Source organism: Artemia sp. Qi Xiang Cuo, chromosome 14 (assembly GCF_049724085.1).
Source record: "Artemia sp. Qi Xiang Cuo chromosome 14, ASM4972408v1, whole genome shotgun sequence".
In the NCBI taxonomy this organism is placed as follows: Eukaryota; Metazoa; Arthropoda; class Branchiopoda; order Anostraca; family Artemiidae; genus Artemia; species Artemia sp. Qi Xiang Cuo.
The window spans coordinates 4,148,821-4,176,050 of NC_142807.1; the positions used below are offsets into that span (position 1 = coordinate 4,148,821).

General features: G+C 34.9%; 1 protein-coding gene across 2 annotated transcripts in view; it reads right to left on the minus strand.

Annotated features, from left to right (window-relative positions):
* Positions 1–27,230, minus strand: part of Hil (peptidase hillarin) — a 135,038-nt gene that overhangs the window by 10,046 nt on the left and 97,762 nt on the right. For both annotated transcript variants that reach the window (XM_089100811.1, XM_089100812.1), the window contains 4 exons: positions 25,009–25,227; positions 15,107–15,315; positions 8,059–8,189; positions 6,330–6,503 (listed from right to left, as the gene is read on the minus strand). In XM_089100811.1, coding sequence (XP_088956937.1) covers positions 6,330–6,503; positions 8,059–8,189; positions 15,107–15,315; positions 25,009–25,227 — 733 coding nt within the window. The remainder of the gene's footprint in view (positions 1–6,329; positions 6,504–8,058; positions 8,190–15,106; positions 15,316–25,008; positions 25,228–27,230) is intronic.

Genomic DNA, 27,230 nt, shown 5'->3' on the forward strand with positions numbered 1-27,230 from the left:
GGCGTGAGAGGGGGTTAGTTGCCCTCAAATCACTTTCGACTATAAAAAGGGCAATAGCCCTTTGAATTTCCAATCGAATGACCCTTTTTTCAAATTTCTACGACAACGCCTTCTATAAAAACCTTATATCCCCCCAGGGTATAACTTAAAACCCTTGCCTTGAGGGATGTGGGAGAGTGTCCTCCTCAAAAACATAATTTCTATGTGAAAATCTACTACGCTGAACAAAATGGCTATCTCAAAATTTTGATTGGATGTGTTTGGGGGAATGATGGGCGTGGGGGGGGGGCTAGTTGCCCTCCAATCAATTTCGACTATTTAAAAGGGCACTAGCCCTTTGAATTTACAATCAAATGAGACTTTTTTGAATTTTCTACGAAAACGCCTTCTATAAAAACCTTATATGCCCCCAGGGCATAACTTAAAACCCTTGTCCTAAGGGTTGTGGGGGAGTGTCCTCCTCAAAAACCTATTTTCTATCTGGAAATCAACTACGCTGAACAAAATGGCTATCTCAAAATGTTGATTGGATGTGTTTGGAGGAATGATGGGCGTGGGGGGGGGGCTAGTTGCCCTCCAATCACTTTTGACTATTAAAAAGAGCAATAGCCCTTTGAATTTCCAATAGAATGAGTCTTTTTTGAAGTTTCTACGACAACGCGTTCTATAAAAACGTTAAATGCCCCCAGAGCAAAACTTACAACTCTTGTCCTAAGGGTTCTTGGGGAGTGTCCTCCTCAAAAAGATATTTTTTATCTAGAAATCAACTACACTGAACAAACTTGCTATCTCAAAATTTTGATTGGATGTGTTTGGGGGAATGATGGGCGTGCGGGGGGGAGGGGTGGCTAGTTGCCCTCCAATCACCTTCGACTATTAAAAGGGCACTAGTCGTTTGAATTTCTAATCGAATGAGCCTTTTTTGAAGTTTCTACGACAACGCCTTCTATAAAAACCTTATATGCCCCCAGGGCATAACTTAAAACCCTTGCCCTGAGGACTGTGGGGATTGTCCTCCTCAAAAACGTATTTTCTATCTGAAAATTATCTACTCTGAACAAAATAGCTATCTCAAAATTTTGGTTGGATGTGTTTGGGGGCATGATGGGCGTGGGAGGGGGGGGCTAGTTGCCCTCCAATCACTTTTGACTATTAAAAAGGGCACTAGCCCTATGAATTTCCGATCGAATGAGCCTGTTCTGAAGTTTCTACGACAACGCCTTCTATAAAAACCTTATATGCCCCCTAGGCATAACTTAAAACTCTTGCCCTGAGGGTTGTGGGGGAGTGTGCTGCTCAAAAATATATTTTCTATTTGGAAATTAACTACGCTGAACAAAATGGCTATCTCAAAATTTTGATTGGATGTATTTGGGGGAATGATGGGCGTGGGGGGGGGAGGGGGGGGCTAGTTGCCCTCCAATCATTTTTGACCATTAAAAAGGGCACTAGAACTCTCGATTTCCAATCGAATGAGCCCCCTTTGAAGTTTCTACGACGACCCCTTCCGTATGAAGTGCCTCTGGGAAAAAAAAAATAAATAAATAATAAAACATTGGAGCTGTATGGCCTTTACTATAGGCAACGCTACGGCGTTGCCTCTGATTTATTATTCATAATATTGATAAACTTGAATTTACAATTTACAGAAAACCCACACAAAATAACAGATATCTACATTTAAAATCCAATCACCCCCCACAAGTTAAAAGAGGTGATGTTACATCTCTTGTCGATCGTGCCCTTAACATTTACTCTGAATATTGCATCACAGATGAACTAAATTTTATCAGAGACATACTTTTTGGAAACGGTTATCCTATTGTCTTTATTAACAATACAATTAGCCGAAGATTGGCAAGACACTCCCGTAAAATTAAGGGTCTTTTACCATGTGAAGTTCCCGCCAAGCCCTCAAATATAATTTACCTTCCATATATTCTAAAAGTCACTACAAGTTTAAAAAAAGTTTGCACACAAAATAATTTTTATATCGTATTTACAAATAATTTTAAAATCATGGATTTTATAAACTCTGGTAAAGATTTAACCCCAGTTACTCGCCAAAGAGAGGTTTATCAAATACCATGTGATTGTGGCCATTTATATGTTGGTAGAACCCATCAAAATTTAGAAAAACGCCTACAACAACACAAAGAAGAGCTACAACAACACTAAAGATTTAAATTCTAATAGTACAAATAATTCTTTTGATTGTGCTTTAAGCAGTCACATCTATGATAACCCTAGCCATAAAATGCTTTTTGAAGAAACTTGCCTTATTAGCAATGATTTAAGCATAAAACAGGTTGTTTGAGAGGCAACTGAAATTAATATCAAAATAAACAGTAATATTTCTTTGAATAGAGATTTGGGGGAATATTCACTTAATGCCCTATACAGAAATTTAATTAAAAATGATTTAGCTCATTATATTAAAAAAACAGTAAATAATTCCACTCAACCTGTTACGAATAGACCATCTAGGCTGGCTACCAAGAAGGCGGGATTAGCTTTAAAAGCTTGTTTGTAAGTATTTTTATTCCATTTGAATGAATTGGTCTTTTTCTACTTCGCTTGGTGTACCAGTCCTGGTTGAACTTCCTTGAAGTAATGACATTAGGGTTGTTTTAAAAATTAAAAAACAAACTTGTTTCATTTTAATGATCGAATTTTAATGTAAGTTTCTTTTATATTGTTTTTTTTTTCTTCGTTTGTTTTGCTGAGGAAGGCCCTTGGATATAGGGTGGAAAATTCATTTGAAAGTTGCGTTCCACTGTCTTGTATAAAAAATTTCCCCGTTGTTTCTACTTACTGTTTATGATTTTTAAAAGAGAATATTAGTTATTTGATTGTTTTGTTTTTTTTATATATTTTTAATAATTATTCTTTAGTGGCGAATTTAGTAATCATTTTATGATCATAACGACTTTCTAAGTGATCGTATTTCAAATAGTAAGTTGTACGATAAATTTGGTCCAATTTCGCTTTCTAGGGTTAAAATAGTAGAAAGCCTCAGATGGTCGGGAAACTTTCAGCGAATGAAGGATGACAAAGTGCCAAAGGTCGTCATTATCAGCCAACCATGTAGGGTAAACCGAAAAGCAGGTCGTCCCCAAATGGGGTGAGAGGATGTCGTAAGGAAATATTTAAGGGAAATTGGAACTGTTTTGGATGGTGTAAAGAGAGAGACTTTGAATAGATTGGGATGGAGGAGAAGCGTGCGTAGCTGTGTTAGCCTCAGGCGGTTTGGTGCTGCAGCGAGTTGTCACTTTTAAACTGGCAAAAGTCAGTTTAAATTAAATAGAACGAGTCTATGAGTGTAGTTTTTAATAGGAACTTAAATTGAAAAGTATTTTGGTTCTTAAAACCTAAGTTTTGATAATAAATATGCAACAACTTTCTAAAAATAAACTTTGTGGAGTACCAAAAGTCTTAAAATGTATCAAAATTGAAATACTAATAAGGTAATGCACCTACTACCAGCGTGCCACTGTTTACCCGAGACTATATTATTGGTAATATTAGTAACAGTTGCTGCTCAATTACCGGTAGTGCATTTGTTCTCTTTAGAATAAACAAAAATATAAACCATTACAAACATAGATCACTATGCTAGGAAAAAAATTAAGTTTTTGCTAACACGTAGTAATTACCTATATAAACATTCCTAGAAATAGTCTAAACTAATAAAACAATTTAAAAAAAAAAAACAATCCCCTTCTCCCACACACCCCCAGAGCAACGACCACCATCAAACACAAAACAAACAAAAAAAATTTCCTGCTACCTGAATGAGAAACTTGAAGGCTAAAACAGGAAGCAAAGGGTGGCAACAACACTGCTCAAGGATCTTTACGATACCATATCCTTTGATCAAACAGATCGTAGCAACGAACTGTAAGTATGGAGCGACCCGGTTCAATGGTAACCGAAACTCTAAAAAACGGAATTTTGATACCAATAGATACATCAAAAGAATAGGATTTTAATGCTGATATTAAATATATAAGTTTCATTAAGTTTAGTCTTACCCATCAAAAGTTACGAGCCTGAAAAAATTTGGCTGATTTTCGAAAAAAGGGGAAAAGACCCCTTAAAAGCTATAGAACCTTAATGAAAATCACACCATCATATTGAGCGTATAAGAGAACCCTAATGTAGAGGTGTCAAGCACTTATCTACAAAAATGTGGAATTTTGCATTTTTTGCCAGAAGACAGATCATGGATGCGTGTTTATTTGTTGTTTTTTTTTCCCAGGGGTGATCGTATCGACACAGTGGTCCTAAAGCATCGTGGGAGGGCTCATTGGAACGGAAATTAAAAGTTCTAGTGCCCTTTTTAAGTGACCAAAAAAAATGGAGGGCAACTAGGCCCCCTCCCACGCTTATTTTTTCCCAAAGTCACCCGATCAAAATTTTGAGATAGCCATTTTGTTCAGCATGGTCGTAAATATGACAATTATGTCTTTTAGGATGACTTAATCCCCCGAAGTCCCCGGGGGGAGGGCTGAAAGTTATGAACATTACCCAATGTTAACATATAGTATTGGTTATTGGGAAGTTACAGACGTTTTCAGGGGGATTTTTTCTGGTAGGTGGGGGGGGGTGGGTCGTGGGTTATATGAGAGGATCTTTCCATGAAGGAAGTTTTCATGGGGGAAGGGACATTGCTATGAAGGGGGCGCCGGATTTCCCATCATTATTAAAGAAAAAGATCAGAAATGAAATAAAAAAAAGTTTTTCAACAGAAAGTAAGGAGCAACATCAAAACTTAAAACGAACAGAAAATATTACGTATATGATTGGGTTCACCCACTAGTCAATACCTCGCTCTTTAAGCCAGAGATTTCTTTAGTACTTTCATAAGAGCTATTTATTCTAATTAACGGCCTTTGTGATTAAGGGGTCATTTTTAAAGAATTGGAAAAAAATTGGAACTTTAGCTTAAAGAGTAAGGTATTGACTAGGGGGGTGAACCCCCTAATATACGTATTAAAAATCTATGAATATAGAAGTTCGTTACGTAAGCTAATTCGTAAGTTACGTATATTTATTACTAATAAAAACGTTCGTAAATAAAATTAAATAAGTTTCGAGAAAGCCATTTAACCAAATAAAAGAAAAATTAATATTCAAATTTTGTTTTAATTATTCATGTACGGTGAGCCAGTATCAAAACCTGCATTAATACAAAAACGTTCAAAAATTAAATAGAAAAAAACAAGTTTTTTTAACTGAAAGTAAGGAACGACGTTAAAACTTAAAAGGAACAGAAATTATTCCGTATATGAAAGGGGCTGTCCTCTCCTCAACGCCTCGCTTTTTACGCTAAAGTTTGACTTTCTCACAACTCTATTTTTTTTAAACAATAAAAAACTTTAGCATAAAGAGCGAGGCATTGAGGAGGGGACAGCCCCTTTCATATACGGAATAATTTCTGTTCCTTTTAAGTTTTAACGTCGTTCCTTACTTTCAGTTAAAAAACTTGTTTTTTTTATTTAATTTGAACATAAAGACCATAGCCGTGATTATCAGGAAGTGCTAGCGAGTTTTTAAGTAAAAAACCACCATTCTTCACTCTCACTCTTCACTTTAAAATTATATATAATAAATATGGGTGGAAAGAGCAGAAACTATATATAGTTCTTTTTAGTTCATTTCGACATATAAGCCTTAAAATTTTTTAACCTTTTTTTTGTCTGGTAAATCTTGTAATCAATTTTACCCTTCATAGTTACCCAATTTCTTATTTTGTAACTAATAGTTACATATTTTGTAACTATTCAAGGACCTTTAAAGGCTTTTAAATATTTAAGATTAACTGTTCTTCACTCTCACTTTATTTTAAAATTACATATAATAAATATGGGTGGAAAGAGCAGAAATTATATTTAGTTCTTTTTAGTTCATTTCAACATATAAGCCTTAAAATTTTTTAACATTTTTTTTGTCTGGTAAATCTTGTAGTCAAGTTTTACCCTTTATACTTATCCAATTTCCGATTTTGTAACTAATAGTTACATATTTTGTAACTATTCAAGGATCTTTAAGGGCTTTTAAACATTTAAGATTAACGATTCTTGCCTCTAACACTTCATCACGAGACCACGCCTTCCTCTCCTTCAACAGAACCAATAGCTACGTCATTAACGATGTTTGGAAATTGATTGCAAGATTGGGTATAGATCTAGCGGAGCACCAATTAAGAAGCAGCGTCAGCCACAGGTTTAGTGACCTCAGCAAACGTAAGTTTGGACGCTCGACACGAAGTAATATACGGTAATTTTATGCTAGTAAATAAATATAACTTTAATAAAACAATTTACCATAACAGTCTGCAGATCTTCACAGACTATCTTGAACTTGCAAACACTTTTAAACTTCATCGGTTCGCCCGTGAGGTATTCTCGAGGTGTGACTGCATTCGCAAAAATGTCTAATAGCAGAGCACCAGAGCAAGGGGCATGAACTCGAAAAGCGACAGTATTGCCAACTACTGACTGAAAAAAAATCGAAAATTTTAGTGTCGATTATTATTCTTATCATTGTGCTATACTAAAAAAAAAACAAAGATGTATACGGCTCTTAGTCATGGGGGAGAGGAAAAAAATCACAAAAAAATTGGTAACAAATGGTCGATCTCTCTTACAGAGGGAGGAGGATGCCTTTTATACCATTCTTAATGGTGCCCCCTCTTCTTAACTTAAGTATGAAAACCATCTGAAAATTGAGATATAATCAACTAGGAAAAAAAACAGACACATTAATAAAGAATTTTTTCCTCAGAAACAATTTAAACTATAAAAAAGAGTAGTAAATCTGGTTTTGGTGACAGAAAGAAGCAAATTGACGAATTTCGCTCCAGATCTTTGAAAAATTGTGTATTTTCCAATAGTCGTTGTAATTACAAACAGAAAGTTTAATCCTAAACGCTCAAGATGAATGCTAAGTAGGCTAATTATGCCTGATAAGAATAAAGATTTTAAAATTGAAGCAAAATGATTGGGGATTTGTGAATTTCGACAGACTCAAAAGTAAGAGTGTATCCAGAATTTCTGTTCGGGGGTGGGGGGGGGATACAAGAAATAAAACCTAACAAAACGCATAAAAAAAAATTATATACATTTTGTTATTATTTTACGGGTTGCACAGAAATTTCGGAGGGACTCGAGGTTCAAATGTAAAAAAAAGATGTTTGATATCGATCTCATTTTTCGTCAATACTTAACCTGAGAATGAAACATAGCCTTTTCCTATTCTCCCATACTTAAATGAGGTCAAAAAGATACTCAGGTCAATACGTGTGACAACAAGAAGAGAAAAAACATATGGGCTATCTAAGTCTGTACCAAGAATTCGATAACCTCGACCAAAGAAAATTATTTGTTAGTCTTTTGTACCTATTAAGAAGCCGGGAAGTGCATCTACAATATTTTTTCATATTCTGGTTCAAGTTCAAGTTCAAAATATGGATAAAATCCTTTTTAATAGACAGTGTATAATAAATGTCACAAAAAATACCAGATATTTCGGTTACATATATAGTGACCGTCATCAGTAGTAAAACATCAGTAGTTAAAATAAAAGTTCAAAATATGGATAAAATCCTTTTTAATAGACAGTGTTTTACTACTGATGACGGTCACTGTATATGTAACCGAAATATCTGGTATTTTTTGTGAAATTTATTATACATTGTCTATTAAAAAGGATTTTATCCCTATTTTGAACTTTTATTTTATCGTCTGGAAAGAGTCCCAACCCGATGCCTCGTCTTTAAGTCCAATCTCGGACTTTCGTAGACGCCTAAATAGATTTGCTTCAAACATTTGAGTAGACTGTCAAACACGGCTGTACCCAAGGGAGCCCCCCCCCCCCAAATTTTTTTTCCAACTCATAAAAGCGTAACAAAAATGCATATAAACAAATTTTCGACACGTTTTTAAAGTTTTTGCTACCCCCCCCCCCCTCGAACAAAAATCTTGGATACGGCCTTGCCGTCAAATTTAAGAAACAGAAAATTCAATGCAGTATCTTAATCGTGCTGTTACTTACCTGCATGACAAAGCGTTTCAAGCTAACCGCTTCAAAGCTGTCCTGATCGCCCTCGTAGAATTTCAAATTGTAATGGAATATTAGGGAGTTTTGCATAGTAGTTGGCATTCCAAGGCGAATGGTTGCCGCACCTGAAAAAAAAAGTAATCCAATAAAAAAGAAAAAATATCAACTATTTATTATAAAATAACACAACTCTTTTTTCTTACATTTGGCACCTTTGAGGAAAGAGAAAATTTTTCGTTGAAATTGGTTCTACTTTTTTTTCCCGTTTCCTTATAGTGTTCGGAAAAAAAAAATCATTTTTTTAGATTGTGGAATAAAAAGGGATACATAGTATTTCTTTTTGAGATTTTGAGGGGTTCTTTTTAAGACTAGTACGTGGACCAGGTCGTGTTAAACAAATTCCACCAGCCCATCTAGAAATTAGCCTGATAAACGAAATTATGATACAATGGGATAGGACCCTCTTGTTGAAGCAATTTAATAAGTAAGGAATAAAACACTGAAGGATCCAAGCAAACAAAGAGTAAAAAGGATTCCAGAACAAACAAAATTTACCACTCCAGATTTATCTACATTTGTCAGGCGTGCATTGTGCAACCTCTGATTTTTTCTCTTGAGGAATACTTTCAGTGGCGGATCCAGAGGGGTCGAGGCCCCCCCCCCCTAGTGTAGTCTAAAGTAGTGTAATTTACTTAATTAACTCAAGTTTGCGTTAATTAATTTGCTCCTAACACAAGTTTATCGGATCAACCTATTCCCCCCCTAAAATGTTTTTTTCGGATCAACCTATTTTGCCCCCCCCCCCTTAAGAAATCCTGGATCCGCCCCTGAATACTGTACCTAGTTTTTTGATTGTGTGCATATTATAACAATACGGGAAGCCAGTTGATTAAATTTTTGCGGTTAATTACGAAAAATAAGAGATGTTTTTCGGCTTAATTGGATTGCTGAAGTTTAAACACACCTGTTGTGGCAGCACTGCACAGTTTTGCGCTAAATATGCAGTATTTGGTTATTAGTCCAACCATTTCGATTCGTCGGATCAGAGGAAACTATAAATAACTATATTCAGATATGTGCTGACCCAGAACATAATATAATATGATAGGGTTTATTAACACTAAAAGCCCTACTGGGCCATGGTTAATACACATTACGCTTCAAAAATAATAAATTAAAACACCCTTATTATAAACAAAACAAAAATAAAATAAAAAATAAATCTAAAGAAAATTACCTCATTTCTCTCAGTCTTAATATATATCATATAACCCGGTACTCTCTATGGTCCGGTAACTTTATACACTGTAATATCGAAAAAAAACTTTACATTTATTTATCGGTGCTTGAGTTTCTTGGCATGTAATAACCTTGTCTCTGGCTGCTTTTCTTTTAAATATATTTTTAAGCCACCGGTTGTATTTTCTGAAAGATCCATGGCTATTTTTGTAAAGTTCCTTTAATTTTCTCTTTTAACTTTTTTTTGCACCTTCCGACATAGTATATTCTCCTATTTCTAACCCTTTCCGCTCTTTATCTGTTAATCTGTATCGGAACTCTTTCCAAGACTATGAATTTCTTTTTGTTTCATTTCTGAAATTTTGGAAGGAAGTATTCCGGAGGTAACTCAAATCGCTCAAAAATGACTTCTTTTAGGTTCTTAAAGCCCCTTGCGTGATAGGTCGGCAAGGCGGCAAAGGCAGTTTGTGTCTTGTGACTTAGGTTGGGTTGAATTTTAGTTATGCAGCGTCCTTATGGCCAATCGTTTAATTCCGCGGTACATTAAAAACTGAAGATATACAAGAATACATATTTGGTTTCCTTCATCGGCCAAAATATTATGCCATATATCTTCATCGGCCATATATCGGCCGAAATATATGGCCAATCGTTTAATTCCGCGGTACATTAAAAACTGAAGATATACAAGAGTACATATTTGGTTTCCTTCATCGGCCAAAATATTATGCCATATATCTTCATCGGCCATATATCGGCCGAAATATATGGCCAATAGTTTAATTCCACGGTACATTACAAACTGAAGATATACAAGAGTACATGTTTGGTTTCCTTCATCGGCCGAAATATTATGCCATATATCTTCATCGGTCATATATCGGCCGAAATATATGGCCAATCGTTTAATTCCGCGGTATATTAAAAACTGAAGATATACAAGAGTACATATTTGATTTCCTTAATCGGCCGAAATATAATGCCATATATCTTCATCGGCCATATATCGGCCGAAATATATGGCCAATCGTTTAATTCCGCGGTACATTAAAAACTGAAGATATACAAGAGTAGATATTTAGTTTCCTTCATCGGCCGAAATATTATGCCATATATCTTCATCGGCCATATATCGGCCGAAATATAAGGTCAATCGTTTAATTCCGCGGTACATTAAAAACCGAAGATATACAAGAGTATATATTTATTTTCCTTCGTCGGCCGAAATATTACCGTACGCATTTAATCTATGGCAAACGACTGTTAAAACTAAAAAAGAAATCGCATGCTGATCAATGGTCCGCGTTGGGCAGGTACCAATCTCCTGATTCGATGCCTTCGGCCGGGAGTACAATGCGTGGCTGGGAGAAAATCATCCGAAACTTCCCGTATGTTTTTCCTCAGATTTCTCCAGGTACCCATTTAAAGCAGGGTCGACTCTGGCTGACCTTAGAGGGTTACAACATGAACCCCCGTACCAAAGCAAATAACCAGCGACACCAGAACTTGAACCCCTGACCTTAAGACTTCAAGTCCAGAAGGCTAACCACTTAGCTAGGACGGCTAGATGATTATTAAGGAACCTCAGATTTGTCCTTACGATTGCCTATGTCATTTGCCTCCTATATTCTGCCTCTGCCACCTATTTTGTTCCCCTCGCTCCTCTCCTCGTTCCCTATCCTCATTTCTCTCTACGTTCTTCTCTCATGATTCGTCTATGGGACGGCCTGGATTCAGAAAGTCTGGGAAGGAGTTTGAGGTCTGTCCCATTATCTTTCCGAAGCCTTTGGCCCCGATTAATGTTGGGAAGGAGTCCTTTAAGGAGGTCAGAAATGATAGTCAGCTCCCTCAACCCACAACTATTTGGCCGGTTGTGATTGTCTTGTCGAGGTCTAGTCTTTCCAAACAATGCCCCTGGGAGATACTCTCTCCCATTACCAGTCATTACCTATACCCCCCGAACCTTATTTCTTTTAGTCTTAAATCTAAGTTTTCACCCTTAGTAGGCATCAACACTTGTTCCTCATTCAATTATCCCATGGGGTGGGACCTAAGAGAAACTTATTCATGTTTCTATTTGATTTGTGCCCCGTTCTCCTGTAACTCAGGCATAACCGAGAACCTTTATATTTATTACCACAAGCAATTGTAAACTATACCATGGGGCAAGTGTTTGTTTTGATTCATATGTGGATACGTTTTCAAACAGTTCGTGGTAACGAACTGTAAGTAAGGTGCGACCCGGCTCAATGGTAACCGAAACTCTAGAAAACGGTATTTTGATACAAATAGATACATCAAAAGAATCACATTTTAATGCTGATTTCAAATATATAAGTTTTATCAAGTTTAATCATACCCATCAAAAGTTAGGCGCCTGAGAAAATTTGGCTGATTTTCGAAAAAAGGGGGAAAGACCCCCTAAAAGAGAACCTTAATGAAAATCACACCATCATATTCAGCGTATCAGAGAACCCTACTGTAGAGGTTTCAAGCTCCAATCTACAAAAATGTGGAATTTTGCATTTTTTGCCAGAAGAAAGATCACGGTGCGTGTTTATTTGTTTGTTTTTTTCCCCAGGGGTGATCGTATCGACCCAGTTGTCCTAGAATATCGTGGGAGGGCTCACTGGTATGGAAATTAAAAGTTCTAGTGCCCTTTTTAAGTGACCAAAAAAAATGGAGGGCAACTAGGCCCCCTCCAACGCTCATTTTTTTTTCCCAAAGTCACCCGATCAAAATTTTGAGTTAGCCATTTTGTTCAGCATGGTCGAAAATATTATAACTATGTCTTTTAGGATGACTTAATACCCCTAAGTTCCCGGGGGGAGGGCTGAAAGTTATGAACTTTACCCAATGTTAACAGATAGTATTGGTTATTTGGAAGTATACAGACGTTTTCAGGGGAGATTTTTCCTGGTAGTGGGGGGGGTGGAGGGGTGAGGGGTTATGTGGGAGGATCTTTCCATGAAGAAAGTTTTCATGGGGGAAGGGACATTGCTATGAAGGGGACGCCGGACTTCCCAGCATTATTTAAAAAAAGATCATAAATTTAATATAAAAAAACAAGTATTTCAACTGCAATAGCAGCAACATCGAAACTTTAAACGAACATAAAATATTACATATATAATTGGGTTCACCCCGTAGTCAATGCCTCGCTCTTTAAGCCAAAGATTTTTTAGTACTTTCATAAGAGCTATTTATTCTAATTAATGGCCTTTGTGATTAAGCGGTCATTTCTGAAGAATTGGAACAAAATTTGAACTTTCGCTTAAAGAGCAAGGTATTGACTAGGGGGCGAACCTCCTAATATACATATTAAAAATATATGAATATAGAAGTTCGTTACGTAAATTAATTCGTAAGTTACGTATATTTATTACTAATAAAAACGTTCATAAATAAAATTAAAGAACTTTCAAGAAAGCCATTTAACTAAATAAAAGTAAATTAATGTGAAAATCTTGTTTTAATTATTCATGTACGGTGAGCCAAGATCAAAACCTGCATTTATTCAAAAACGTTCAAAAATTAAATAAAAAAAACAAGTTTTTTAAACTGAAAGTAGGGAGCGACATTAAAACTTAAAACGAACAGAAATTATTCTGTATATGAAAGAGACAGTCCCCTCCTCAACGCCTCGCTCTTTACGCTAAAGTTTGACTCTGTCTCACAACTTTATTTTTAAAAACAATAAAAAACTTTAGCGTAAAGAGCGAGGCGTTGAGGAGGGGACAGTCTCTTTCATATACAGGATAATTTCTGTTCGTTTTAAGTTTTAATGTCGCTCCTTACTTTCAGTTTTAAAAACTTGTTTTTTTTTATTTAATAGCAGTTAGAGGTTAAGAGGATAGTTGAGCCAATCCCCCGTGACGCCTGGTATCGTCTCATACAACGAAGCCTGATTTTTCACTTTTTTCAAATGTAAATTCGAGAGTGCGAGACAATTTGTTATTTAATCGCGCTACAAGGCCCTAATAAGTGATAACCCAGAACCCATAATATTTTTGTCCCTTTTTGGTATTTCAATTTTCCTGGTGGGTTGCAGGATATATTAATTCCCCCTCTGCCCCAAGCCGGACGATTTCATCAAAAATCAGCATGATTATTTTCCACTGGTCTTGCGGATTCCCTTCTTCAAAATCCCAAATCTGGGTAAGATGGCTATACAGCCAACAAATCCAGTCGTTCTATAGACACGTTGGATGACAGTGGATCCTGGGTTAAGCTGGTAATAAAAGCAATGCGGACATTGGCTAGAGATGGAAGATTAAAAAATTTATTTGAGATTTTGAAGCTAGTTAATTGTGTTTTGTATATTTTTTTTTGTTTGTTATTTTGTTTTATTGCCCTTTGAGATTCTCACTAGTGTCATGCGATGACGGCCATTTATATTTGAGGGAGTTTTTGGGATCAATACCCTATTTTTAACTTATTATTTCCTCTCTAAACTCATTGTTGAGCAACTGGCCCCAAATATTAGTTTAATGCCCTTCTTGTTCCTTATTAAATTCCTCGGTACTGTTCTATTAGCTGGGAGCCACGCGAGAAGTGAGGTTTGGTTAATGCTAATGAAATAAAACAAAATAGGATGAAAATATAATAGTTTAGAAACAAATTCCAGCTATATATTTGCACACCAGGGGGGTGGGGGGTGAAGCATAATTTTTTATCTGCCTCTTTTCTGGCGTCTTAATCTTTTACGTCTCGAGGGGAAAAGCCGGTAATTGATACAAGTATGAAATTCAGCGAGACAAAGACTCATGTGTGAACCCAGACGGTTAAAGAGCAACATTGCCAGATGTAGCGTTGCCAACGCTTTGAAATAAACTGTACCAGTTTTTCTACTACAACTGTATCACAAGGTTAATTTGTAACAGTTGAACAACAAGTTGAAATTGTGTCGTAACAAGAAGAAAATTTCGATAAACTAAAGCTTGAACAGATATCCTAGTAAGAAAGAGGAAAGTAAAACTAAAATATAAGAAAATTTGTATTGTACCAAAAAATTCCACACCAAAAAATTTTCCACTCGGCCTATTCAAATAATGAGGTTGTTTACTACCCTTACTGCCGTTGGTACATTAAAACATGCTGGAAAATACCACAGCATTACCACATACCACATACAATACCATACAATATACAATACCACACAATACTACATACAATACCACAGCATGTTATTAAAAAATGTTAAAAACCAGCCTCTAATAAGCTAAAACCGTCGTTTATTACAAAGAAAATCTAACCCGACAGTACAAATACAACACTTAGTTATACTTCAATTTGATTTTTTTTTTTTTTTTACTTTATAATTGCTAAGCGATTTTGGATTTACTCTGACTAACAGTATATGTGGCCATAATAGTTTTTCTATCTTCTTTCACAAAGTATAGACCGTAGCGAGAAAAGAAACAGCGAAACAACTTAGTCAAAAATACACACAATAATAGAAGTTTGAAGATTTCGAACCCAGAAGCCTTTATCAATGGAAAAATAAACTAGAAAAAAAATGCAAAATATTAGCTTAAACTGTTGAACCTTGCTATAAAATAACATAAAAAGATGAAAAACGACAATAGAGGAAAAAAAAATAGAATCCATCTTAAAGGAAAATAGAATCCATTAAGCCAAAGTTGTTGTTTATATAGGTGAAAAAAAAAGCACTTATCCAGACAAAACTGTTATACAATATCGTGTAGTTCCACAACGTATCTGAGAGCTTAGTTACACTTAGATTTAGATTTAAAAATTATATTTTCCGAACTTGGTAATTGAAAAGTAATCTTGGATTTACCTGTGGAGTCTGTCACCATAACAGCTTTGGTGTGTTCTTCCGGAAAGTAAAGGCCGTAGCGAAAAAATAGCGAACGAACGAACGGAAGCTGTTCAAATTCCTGAAGAGTGATGGATTGTTTCAGCAATTGCCATTCAGACTGAAGAGGGTAAAACTCGTATATAAATTCTTTTGGATCCGTCAAAAAGTAATGATCGTCATATTCATACCTAGAAACAGTCCAGCTATAAAAAGGCTTTAAAAGATCCTGATGAATCCCCGAACAAATCTTTACAGCAGTTGGTTTTGCTGCAATGCTTTTTTATAATGCTTTTATTATACAGCAGTTGGTTTTTAAGTAATTAATCCACGTCAATAAAAAAAATGCACACAAATGCTGCACAAGTAGTTAGTCTTTATTTATGCTATTTCTTGCTATTAGATAAATTGGAATGGATTAGGATACATTAAATAGTAATGAGTACTTTAAAACAAGCTCAGAGAAGCAAGTCAAACTTTTCCTAGAAAAATACAATCTTTTCTCGCAAAATTCATGTTTAATGACGAGAAACAACCCCTTGAAAACAAGCAACCCATCTTTAAAAGAACCAAACCATTAAAAATTTTGAAGCGGTTAAAAAAGGATATACAGTAAAAGTAAACGTTTAAACTCAGGAGAGTTAATATCCTTTTTTTAATATATGTTTTGCCTCTCCTAGATTTTGAAACTACCTTTTGGAATTTTCGTTTAAGAAATACTTTTGTCGGTATTTTACTAAAAACAAATTGAAAAAACAACAGAATTGTCACCCCCCCCTAAATTTTCGTGAATTGGCGTGAATTTTAAGTTTAAAAGAATCAAACCATTAAAAAAGGGGATTAAATATAAATTTAATACATAAATTATTTATTAACATTAATTCATAAATCAATGATAGTACAGGCAAAGGAACTGAAGAATAGTAATGAATTTATATAAATAAAAATATAACAGTGACGTCATTCGACGTCACTTTCTTTTTTAGGCTCTTTTCTACGATCAAATTAAACTGTTACTAGCAACATGCTACAGAAAATAACCTACGGAAAGAAGCGATGCTGACTAGTTTCATTGCCAATTGTCTAATATTAAACTCAAACTTTTTTTTTTTTTTTTTTTTTTTTTTTTTGTGTTCTATAGGTTTTTTAATTCTTACCATTTGGTTTTACCTTGTTTGTTAGTTTTTTTTGTTTCCTGTGTTGTTTTTTGTTGTCAGTTTGTCATTGTTTGTTTCGTTCACATTTGTTAAGAAATTGTGAGCATGTTTTTCTTGTAACTTTCTCTTATAGCGCTGAAGAAGGGAAGTGATTCTCCTTCCCAGATATTCGTCTTGTTTTGTCCAGTTTTTTCTTTGGCCTTAAAAAAAAACATTCTCGACCTTCATTTATTTTAATTTTTATTCTTTGTTACATAGTCAAGTTTAATTACAAAAATATAATTTTTAAGACCATGAAAATTAAATTTGTGTATCAAATAATCATTTATTACCCGCTCATGAAGAAAACATGAAACAGCGGAGCAAGATAAAGAGGAAGAAAAAAAGAATGAACCTGACATTAAACGCTAAAATGCTAAAATAAAAAACTCTACACAGACAAAATAAAACTTGAATTAAAATAAAATTGCAATCAATCCAAGAGCCAATGAGACAAGAGGGTCATTGGACTTTGGTCACAGAAAAACAGAGAGTAGGCTATACTTGTAAAAAAGGTTGTGACTCACTCGAACGCAGTTGCATCAAAAGTCATTTATTTGGTAAATTTGCTGTTGTTGACCACATCTAAATTAAGCATGCTAATAAAATAAGGGTATCATCATTAGACAGCTTGTTTTGTACTCTCTCCAAACAGAGGCAGATCCAGGGGAGGGGCGAGGGGGCGCATCCACCTAACATAGTCTAAAGTAGTGTAATTTACTCATTTAACGCAATTTTGCGTTAATTAAACTTGCTCCTAACGCAAGTTTATCGGATCTACCTATTTTGCACCCCCCTTAAAAAAATCCTGGATCCGCCACTGTTTCCAAATATCATGTTCGCTTTTTATGCCCCATCCCCTCCCCATTGATGTTCCCAGATATAGCTCTAATAATATTTTTCTCCGTTGTATTGTATCAAACAGTTCGTGGTAACGAACTGTAAGTAAGGAGCGACCCGGCTCAATGGTAACCGAAACTCTAGAAAACGGGTTTTTGATACCAATAGATACATCAAAAGAATCAGATTTAAATGCTGATTTCAAATATATAACTTTCATCAAGTTTAGAGCTACCCATCAAAAGTTATACACGCCTGAGAAAATTTGGCTGATTTTCAAAAAAAGAGGGAAAGACCCCCTAAAAGCTATAGAACCTTAATGAAAATCACACCATCATATTCAGCGTATCAGAAAACCCTACTGCAGAGGTTTCAAGCTCCTATCTACAAAAATGTAGAATTTTGCATTTTTTCCCAGAAGAAAGATCACGGATGCGTGTTTATTTGTTTTTTTTTCCCCATGGGTGATCGTATCAACCCAGAGGTCCTGGAATATCGTGAGAGGGTTCATTCGAACGGAAATTAAAAGTTCTACTGCCTTTTTTAAGTGACCAAAAAAATTGGAGGGCAACTAGGCCCCCTCCCACGCTTATTTTTTCCCAAAGTCATCCGATCAATATTTTGAGATAGCCATTTTGTTCAGCATGGTCGAAAATATGATAAATATGTCTTTTAGGATGACTTAATACCCCGAAGTTCCCAGGGGGAGGGCTAAAAGTTATGAACTTTGCCCAATGTTAACATATAGTATTGGTTATTGGGAAGTATACAGAAGTTTTCAGGAGGGTTTTTTTTCTGGTAGTGGGGGGGTCGGGGGCTATGTTGGAGGATCTGTCCATGAAGGAAGTTTTCATGGGGGAAGGGAAATTGCCATGAAGGGGGTGCCGGACTTGCCAGCATTATTTATTGGTTATTGGGAAGTATACAGACATTTTCAGGAAGGATTTTTTTCTGAAGGGGGGGGGGATAGAGGAGGGGTTTACTCTGGAGAATCTTTCCGTGGAGGATGTTTCTTAGGGGTAAGGAACATTTCTATGAAGGGGGCGCCGGATTTCCAAGCATTATTTAAAAAACGATCAGAAATTAAATAAAAAAAACAAGTTTTTTCAACTGAAAGTAAGAAGCAACATTAGAACTTAAAACGAACAGAAATTATAACATATGTGAGGGGGTTCTCCCCGAAGTCAATACCTCGCTCTTTACGCTACAGTTTTTTGTAGTGCTTTCAAAAGAGCCATCTATTCTAATTAAACGGCCTTTGTGATTTAGGGGTTTGTGAATAAAAATTTTTTTTAAATTTTAACGTAAAGAGCGTGGTTTTGACTAAGGGGAGAACCCCCTCATATACGTAATAACATATACGTAATAAAAAAAAAACAATAAAAAACAAGCTATACGGCTCAATAGTAATCGAAACTTTTAAAAACGGAATTTTGATGTCAATAAATGTATCAACAGAATGTGTTTATAATGCTGATTCTAAATACATAAATTTTATTAAGTTTAGTATTACTCATCAAAGGCTACGAGCCTGAGAAAATTTACCCGATTTTTTAAAGATGGGGGAGACATCCCCTACAAGTGACAGAATTTTAATGAAAATCACACCGTCAGATTCAGCGTATCAGAAAACCCTATTACATAGGTTTTAAGCTCATATCTGCAAAAATCTGCAACTTTGTAGTTTTTTCTAGAAGAAAAATATACGAATATAGAAGTTAGTTACTTAAGTTAATTTGTAAATTATGTAATAACCAAATTTAGAGACACCCATTTAACAAAAGAAAAGTGAAATTTTTATGCAAATTTTGTTTACTTGTTCAATGACGGTGAGCCAAAATAAAAGCTGCATTAACTAAAAAACGATCAGAAATTAAATTAAAAAAAACAAGTTTTTTAAACTCAAAGTAAGGAGCGACATTAAAAATTAAAACGAACAGAAAATATTCCGTATATAAAAGGGGCTGTCCCCTCCACAACGCCTTGCTCTTTACGCTAAAGTTTGTCTCACAACTTTATTTTTTAAAACAATAAACAACTTTAGCGTAAAGACCGAAGCGTTGAGGAGGGGACAGCCCCTTTCATATACGGAATAATTTCTGTTCGTTTTAAGTTTTAATGTCGCTCCTTACTTTCAGTTTAAAAACTTTTTTTTATTTAATCTCGTAAAACGTTATATGTTTTTATTAACCAGTTTCCTCGTAGTCTTTACCTGCTTCGCCTGAGTGACTACAATAGAAATTTTGAGTATTTATTTTTTATCCAACAATTCTAAGCTCCATATTATAAAGTAAGAATTTCACTTTTTTGATATTTTCTTTTAGTTATACATTCTAGGGTTATATCTAGGACCATAAGGGGGATGTTATGCATTGTCAGAAAAGCGACCATAATATTTAAGAAGAGCACAAAGTAAGGAATCTAATGATACTACTTTTGTTTGGTTAGCATGTTTCCTTTAGATGTGGTCAACCACAGCGAATTTACCAAATATTTTTGCAAAATTGGTAAATAAGCTTTTATTAATATTGACGCTCACCAAAACTTCCTTAAACCACCTATTACTCAGCCAAAACACATAAACGATTTTTTGACAGATTTTTGTCACTTTTTTGCAGCAACAATACATAGGAGATATATAAAATCTCTCTCTCGCTCTCTCTCTCTCTCTCTCTCTCTCTCTCTCTCTCCCTCTCTCTCTCTCTCTCTCTCTCTCTCTCTCTCTCTCTCTCTCTCTCTCTCTCTCTCTCTCTCTCTCTCTCTCTCTCTCTCTCTCTCTCTCTCTCTCTCTCTCTCTCTCTCTCTCTCTCTCTCTCTCTCTCTCTCTCTCTCTCTCTCATATATATATATATATATATATATATATATATATATATATATATATATATATATATATATATATATATATATATATATATATATATATATATATTTGGTGTAGGTACATTTGGTGTAGGAACTACACCAGTAAATTTGGTGAAGGAAAAGAAAACATTAATGTATACAGACTTTTGCAATTTTGCATGTAAAACGATATAGTTTTAACCAATATAGTGTTTGATCCTAAAATGGCTCATAAGTTAGTTAGGTGTTCAAATGACGACAGGAAAGCAGGGCGAATTGATTGTGCAATGGACAACCGATTACATGCAGTATCAATAGAAAATACTGAGATATACAAGAGTACCGTTATTAATATTAAAAATAAAGATCACCATCTAATAGTGTCAATGTTAATTTGAAGCTGAAGTATCGGAAGGGTAACTACCTCCCGGGAAGTTATGATGTTGGTAGACTCCAGGATGAGAATTTGAGAGAAACTTTCCAGGAACAGTTGAATGCTAAACTTGGGAGTTTAAAATTTGATAATGTGGAAGATGGTTGGAATAATTTTAGAAAAATAATTTGTGAAGTTGGTGAAGGTGTATTAGGGAAGAAAGCTAGAACTGCAGCTAAGAATATTAGTGAAAAAGCTTTATGTTTAACAGAAATGAGAAAGGACTTGTACAAGAACTATCTGATTGATAGATCATATGAAAACTAAAGAAATGTAAAGAAGGTTGAGAAAGCATTAAAATATGAACTAAGGAGGCGTGATGTGGAGGCCATGGGTAAAATTGCCGAGGATCTGGAAGATGCAGCTAGACGGCATAAGAGTAAAATATTGTACTGGCAAATGAACAAATTGAGAGGGAGTAGTCAATCCGAACTTATCCCAGTTAAAGATAGGAATGTGGTCGCAATTAGCGATAAGGAAAAAACTAAAGAGATATGGTCCAAACATTTTGAGTATTTACTTAACCGAGATAGAGTTGCAGGAAAAAATATAGAGGAAAATGAAAAAGCTTGTGATACTTTGGATGTGAAGGAAAATTTGTTTTGTGAGGAGGAATTAGCAACAGTATTAAAAGAATTAAAGAATAATAAGGCTCCAGGTGCTGATAGGGTGGTAAATGAGTTTCTTAAATATGGTGGCGCTGAGGTTAGAAATAAGTTATTGAAGATTTTGGATATGATTTTCGAAAAAGCAGAGGTACTGAATGACTATAGGAAAACCTTAATTAAGCCACTTTATAAGAAAGGTGATAAAAGTGAGTGAGGTAATTATTGAGGCATTAGTCTGATCTATGTAAGTAGTAAATTACTTAGTAATATGATGCTTTTTAGACTGAGAGATGCTGTAGACAAAGTTTTAAGAGAAGAGCAGTGCAGTTTTAGAAAAGGTAGAGAATGTGTCGACCAAATTTTCGCTCTTAGGCTAATAATTGAGAAGTGCCTGAGTTTTCAAACACCTTTGGTCCTCAGTTTTATAGATTATGAGCAAGCGTTCGATTCTGTTGAAAGAAGAGTTTTAGTAAAGGTTTTATCCTTGTATGGTATACCAGACAAATACATTAAAGTGATTAGTGCTATGTACGAGAATAACACTGCTGCGGTTAAGGTAGGAAATGAGGTTAGCAGCTGGTTTTGTATTAAATCAGGAGTTAAGCAGGGCTGTGTTCTATCCCCCTTTATATGAATTATTTTGATGGACTTTGTTTACGAAGCGCAGAAAAGGCAGTGATGTACCACAAAGTCCAATGAAGAGGAAAAAGCCTCCAGAGCTTAGATTATACTGTTGAGTTAAGCATTCTAGAAGACAGTGTGTACAAAAATAAATGATATTTTATAGATATTACAAGTTCAGGTTGCTAGAATAGGTTTGAAAATTAATGTTTAGAAGACTAAGTCGTTAAGGCTAGGAATAAGTGAAGATGAAAAGGTGACTTTGGGTAACGAAAAGACTGATCAGGTGGGCAGCTTCACTTACGTTGGTAGTATTATTAGTAAAGATGGTGGGAGCAGTGAAGATGTTAAAAATAGAATAGCCAAGGATCATGGTGTTTTTTCACAGTTAAAAAAAGTCTGGAAGAATAGGAATATAAGTCTGCAAACCAAGATTAGAATATTAGAAGCTACAGTGATGACAGTGGTCAAATATGGCTCCGAAGCATTGGCACTTAGAAAAGCAGATGAAGATTTGATAGATGTTTTCTATAATAATTGTTTAAGGATTGTTCTGAGCATCCAGCTGACTGACCGTATTTAAAACGAAAGGCTGTATAAAAAATGCGATTTAATACCGCTCGCTAGGGCTATAATAACAGAAATGTTGAGATGGCTAAAGCACGTTGTGAGGATGAAGGATGACAGATTGCCGAAGATTGTTCTTTTCAGCCAACCAACTAGGGCTAAACGGAAAGCAGGTCGTCCCCGTCTGGGGTGGGAGGACGTCGTAAAGAAAGATTTAAAGTAAATGGGAACTTCGTGGGCGGATGTAAAAAGGGAGGCTTTGAATTGATTGGGGTAGAGGAGGATCGTGCGGAGCTGTGTTGGCCTCAGGCGGCTTGGTGCTGCGGTGAGTTGTTAGTAGTAGTATATATATATATATATATATATATATATATATATATATATATATATATATATATATATATATATATATATATATATATATATATATGCTCCTAAGCTCCAAGCTCCTAAGGAGAGTTGTATCAAAAGGAGCAAGGATCAAGTTTAGCGTCAAATATTTGTGAGGCATGTGAAAGAAATTAACTCCCGCCGGAATTCTCTTAAGAAGTTCCACACAAAATTTCAATAAATAATGTGACAGATTTTAGACAAGTTTTGGAGCGACAATGTAAGTTACTTATGAGTGAGGATAGGATTTTGGCAAAATACCAAAATAAAATAAGAGATTTTATTTCCTCTCTTTATTTTAAATATTTCGTTTATGTTTTACGGAAAGGCTGGGCAGGAATAAGATTTTTCGCGACTTGCAATAGTTCTGCTTGATTGCTATTTCAATTTACTAATTTTTACAGCTAAACTAGATCTCAAAGTTCTCATTAGAAAAATTAGAAATCATTTATAGAACATGAAACAAGAGATTATAGCATAAAGTTATTCTTTGTTACACAAAAAAAATGTTACCATACCCCTACCCGACCTCCTCCCAGGTCAACTGACATCCTCCTTAACAGTTGGTATATTTTTATAATTTAGACATGGAAGTATTGATGATGGATTATATTCATCGTATCCAGAAGATTCAAAACAAATAACTCGGATTGGGCAACTTAAAAGTGATTTACTGTATGAAAAAAAAAGATCAATAATATGAGATGACATGCATTAGCCTCAAAATGTGTAGATTCCTACATAGAGGAGTTAGTAGGAATCCCTCTGGGGTTAGTCCAAAGGAAAAAGGGTAACCTAAAATACATTGAGATGCTGCCACTCCTCATTCTCCCCAACACATAGGCGTCAAAACTGAGTTAACCTATGAGTCTAAACATAGGTTACAATGAGTAAAGCGTGAAGTTTTCTAAATAAAAAGCTCAGATAGCTCTTTTCTGCCTGTATACATGCTTAGAACCAATCATATGATTGAGAGTCCTTCTCTTCTATCTGAAGGGAGACAAGGGATTAACAAGGCTCCACTCGAGCACTTGTGAGTTCAATGTAACTTGGCCATATTTTATCTTGATCGTGTCTGTCATAGTCAATATGGTTATGGTGTAAATAATGGTTAGCACGACTTTCAATAGTTAGTACTCAGTTTTTGTTGCTTGTTTATTAAACGGAACGCACTCGATAAGTGAAGTTAGGTAAATCCTAATGAAATATACCAAAAAATTATGATAATATAATACTTTAGAAATAAAATTATGGAAACAATGGAAAAGAATTTTGGCAGCAGGCCGTGTAGAACGCATTATATTAAATATACCTAACCCAACCTGGCCTTACCTAACCCGTAACCCCCTCTATATATTAAATATTTAATAAAAATATACATACATCGTAGTTTTCTCACTAACAACAAGAAAATCATAACCGATCCAGGAAGGGAAACCAGTTTCTGTTAGATCTTACATAGCATAATTCTTGAGTGCGTTCCGTTTAACAGACAAGTACCCTTTTATTTTTTTTAAATTATGATGGTGCAGTTAAAGACAAGTAGCTTAAGTTTTCGTCATATTTCCTTTATTTTCATTTTGATGAAAAGGAATTTCATTTCCATCAACGTCCATCGGTTTCTTCACTTTTTTTAGCTGCATTCATGAAACAGTTCGTGGTAACGAACTGTAAGTAAGGCTTAGTAGTAACTGAAACTCTAAAAACAGAATTTTGATACCAACAAAAAACGAATCGGCTTTTTATGCTGATTTCAAATATATAAATATATTCAAATTATATATTTTAGATTAGAATTATATAATTTAAGATTTCAAATATATATAACCGAACCTGGCCTTACCTAAAAGAAAAGGTTTAGTGAATAAAAGTATCACTTAAAATAGTTAAATTTAAAGTTAAATTAAAAGTCAATAATGTTATTATTCTAAGAATTTGTTTTTCTTTCCAGTAGCTTTGTGTAATTTAGTGATTTTCTTCTTGTTTTTTGTTGATGTTTTGACAAATTAAAAAAGACACTATTCGAAATATAAATTGCTCTCAATAGAAAGGAAATGACGATCCAGTCTTTTGAGGGCTTAAGACCTAACCCCTAACCTCTATATATTAAATATTTAATAAAAATTTACACACATCGTAGTTTTTGTCACTAAAAATAAGCAAATAATAACCGATCCAGGAAGGGAAACTGGTCTCTGTTGGGTCTTACATAGCATAGTTATTGAGTGCGTTCCGTTTAACAGACAAGCACCAAGTTTTTTTTTCTATCCTTTATATATTATTTACCGCAAGGTAATTTTCATTGCTTTCTCAAATGAAGTACAGAACATCAGAAACGAAAATAAACTTCTCACTTTAGTAAAATCAATTTCAGTAGTTGGATACCTTAAACTGTCCGACTTCGATTTGGATCCTGGCTTCGGTACTTCTTTAGCATTAACAAGATGACGGGCTCCCCAATTACACTGGACAAATCTCCAAGCTCCAGCTACATAGACAGCATTCCAAGAATTCCTAAATCTGGAATCCTCAAACCTAACACCGGGCTGATAGCCAGCTGACTTGCTGTATCCCTTAATGACCACACAATGAAGGCCTGCATAGCTATAAAATTAAAACCAAATTTAGAAACAGGGTCAACAAGGGAGTATCCGAGGGGGGGGGGTACAGGGTATAACTCCCCATTCCGAAATTTTTTCAGACCAGTAACAACGTAAAAAAATGCAAATAAACAAGTTTTGATCCGTTTTTTGTGTACGCCCCCCCCCCCAAACAAAATTCTTGGATACGCCCTGGACGGTCATATTTTGGACATATAAACTTTAGGTAGTTTATTTAACGGGGACTCGTCTTTCGTAAAATAAAGAATAAAACCCAAAGATTAGATTTTTTTTTACATTTCATAAAATTGCACTAAAGAGTAGTAATTTTTCCATGTTTCCTGATAATTAATGTATGTTAATAAATTCATATTCCTTTGAGTAATTAACATTATACAATACTGTTTTCATTAGGATATTTGTATTATTAATTATTGTATTAATTGAAATTGTATTTGTTTTAGTGTTTATATTATTTTACTTGTTTATTTGTATTAGTTATATTATTATGAACAAATATTAGTTATGCTGTTAACAAAAATATAAAAGTAATGTAAACTGTAACCTTTATATACACTGGGAATGGTGGTGTCCGGCGTACCCCACCCCCAAGAAAAATATCCCCCTGGAAAATTCCTCCCAGGACAGTTTTCCCTGTGTGTAAAATTGAGCAGCCGAAGGGAAAGTAAGACAAATGAAAATATTGAAAAAAAAGATTCTAAAATATTCTATCTATATTCCAAAATACAGGTAGAATTTGTTGTGCAGAATATTCTAAAGGTATTGTTTTTATATTTCAGTTCTTTTAATGTTTCTTTTCGTATTTTTGGGCCTGGGGTCGCGTCATCATAGCAGAGGGAATACAAAGTTTAAAGAAACTAGTTTGCATGCTTAGTAACTAATTTGCTTTCTGTCCATCTTAAATTTCTTGGTTCTGAATTAGAGTTTGACTCCATGTTGACGAAAAAAACCTTAAAGGTACTTCAGCCGGTAAAACCGTCTTATGTGCACCTATTGGACGCGTTCTCGACCGTAAGGGGTGAACTGGTATAATGTACTTTAGATGTCCGGACCAGAACAAGTCCACGGGAAATTAAAAAAAAAATCTTAAAGGTAATAAAAAATTTTTTAATTTCTTAAATTTCTTGGTTCTGAATTAGAGTTTGACTCCATGTTGACGAAATAAAAGTTAAAAAAAAAACCTTAAAGGTACTTCAGACGGAAAAACCGTCTGATGTCCACCTATTGGACGCGTTCTCGACCGTAAGGGGTGAACTGGTATAATGTACTTTAGATGTCCGAACCAGAACAAGTCCACGGGAAATTAAAAAAAAAACCTTAAAGGTAATTTACCTTCAGATCTGAAGGTTTGAAACCTTCAGATGTACGCTTAGAGGACCAATAGACACCCAATATTTTGTGTGGACTGGGCTTGATGACTTTTTGAAAACTTTCTTTACTTAACTATTTGCTTGTTTGGAACACTGTATATATAATAGGTGTGGACTAATTATATATACAGTGGTTTGGAAGAAGGAGTTCTGTTCATTTTAAATTTGCTTGATTCTGAATCAGAGTTTGAATCCAAAAAATAAAGAAAAATTAAACCCTTATAGGTGCTTCAGACAGAAAAACCTTCTGATGAAGGCCTACTGGCGGCGTTCTCGATCGCAAGGGGTAAACTGGTATCATGTAATATAGATGTCGATACGAATCTAAGTCCACGGAAAGTAATGAGTCGTACTTCTTAGTCTCAGTCTGTATCTATGTGCACTTACATCACAGCGCAACCCTTCTTCAGTTGCGACTAATTTCATATTTTCATATTCTTTTCTTTAACTTTTATTTTCCCCTGCTATGATGACCAATCCCCCAGAAATGAAAAATAATTTAAAAAATGAAGATGTAAAAATAAATATTAGGATAATCTACACCATATATTCTGCCTATATTTTGAAATATAGGTAGAATACCCCGAAATCCCTTCTTTTCTTCATTCTTTTTGTG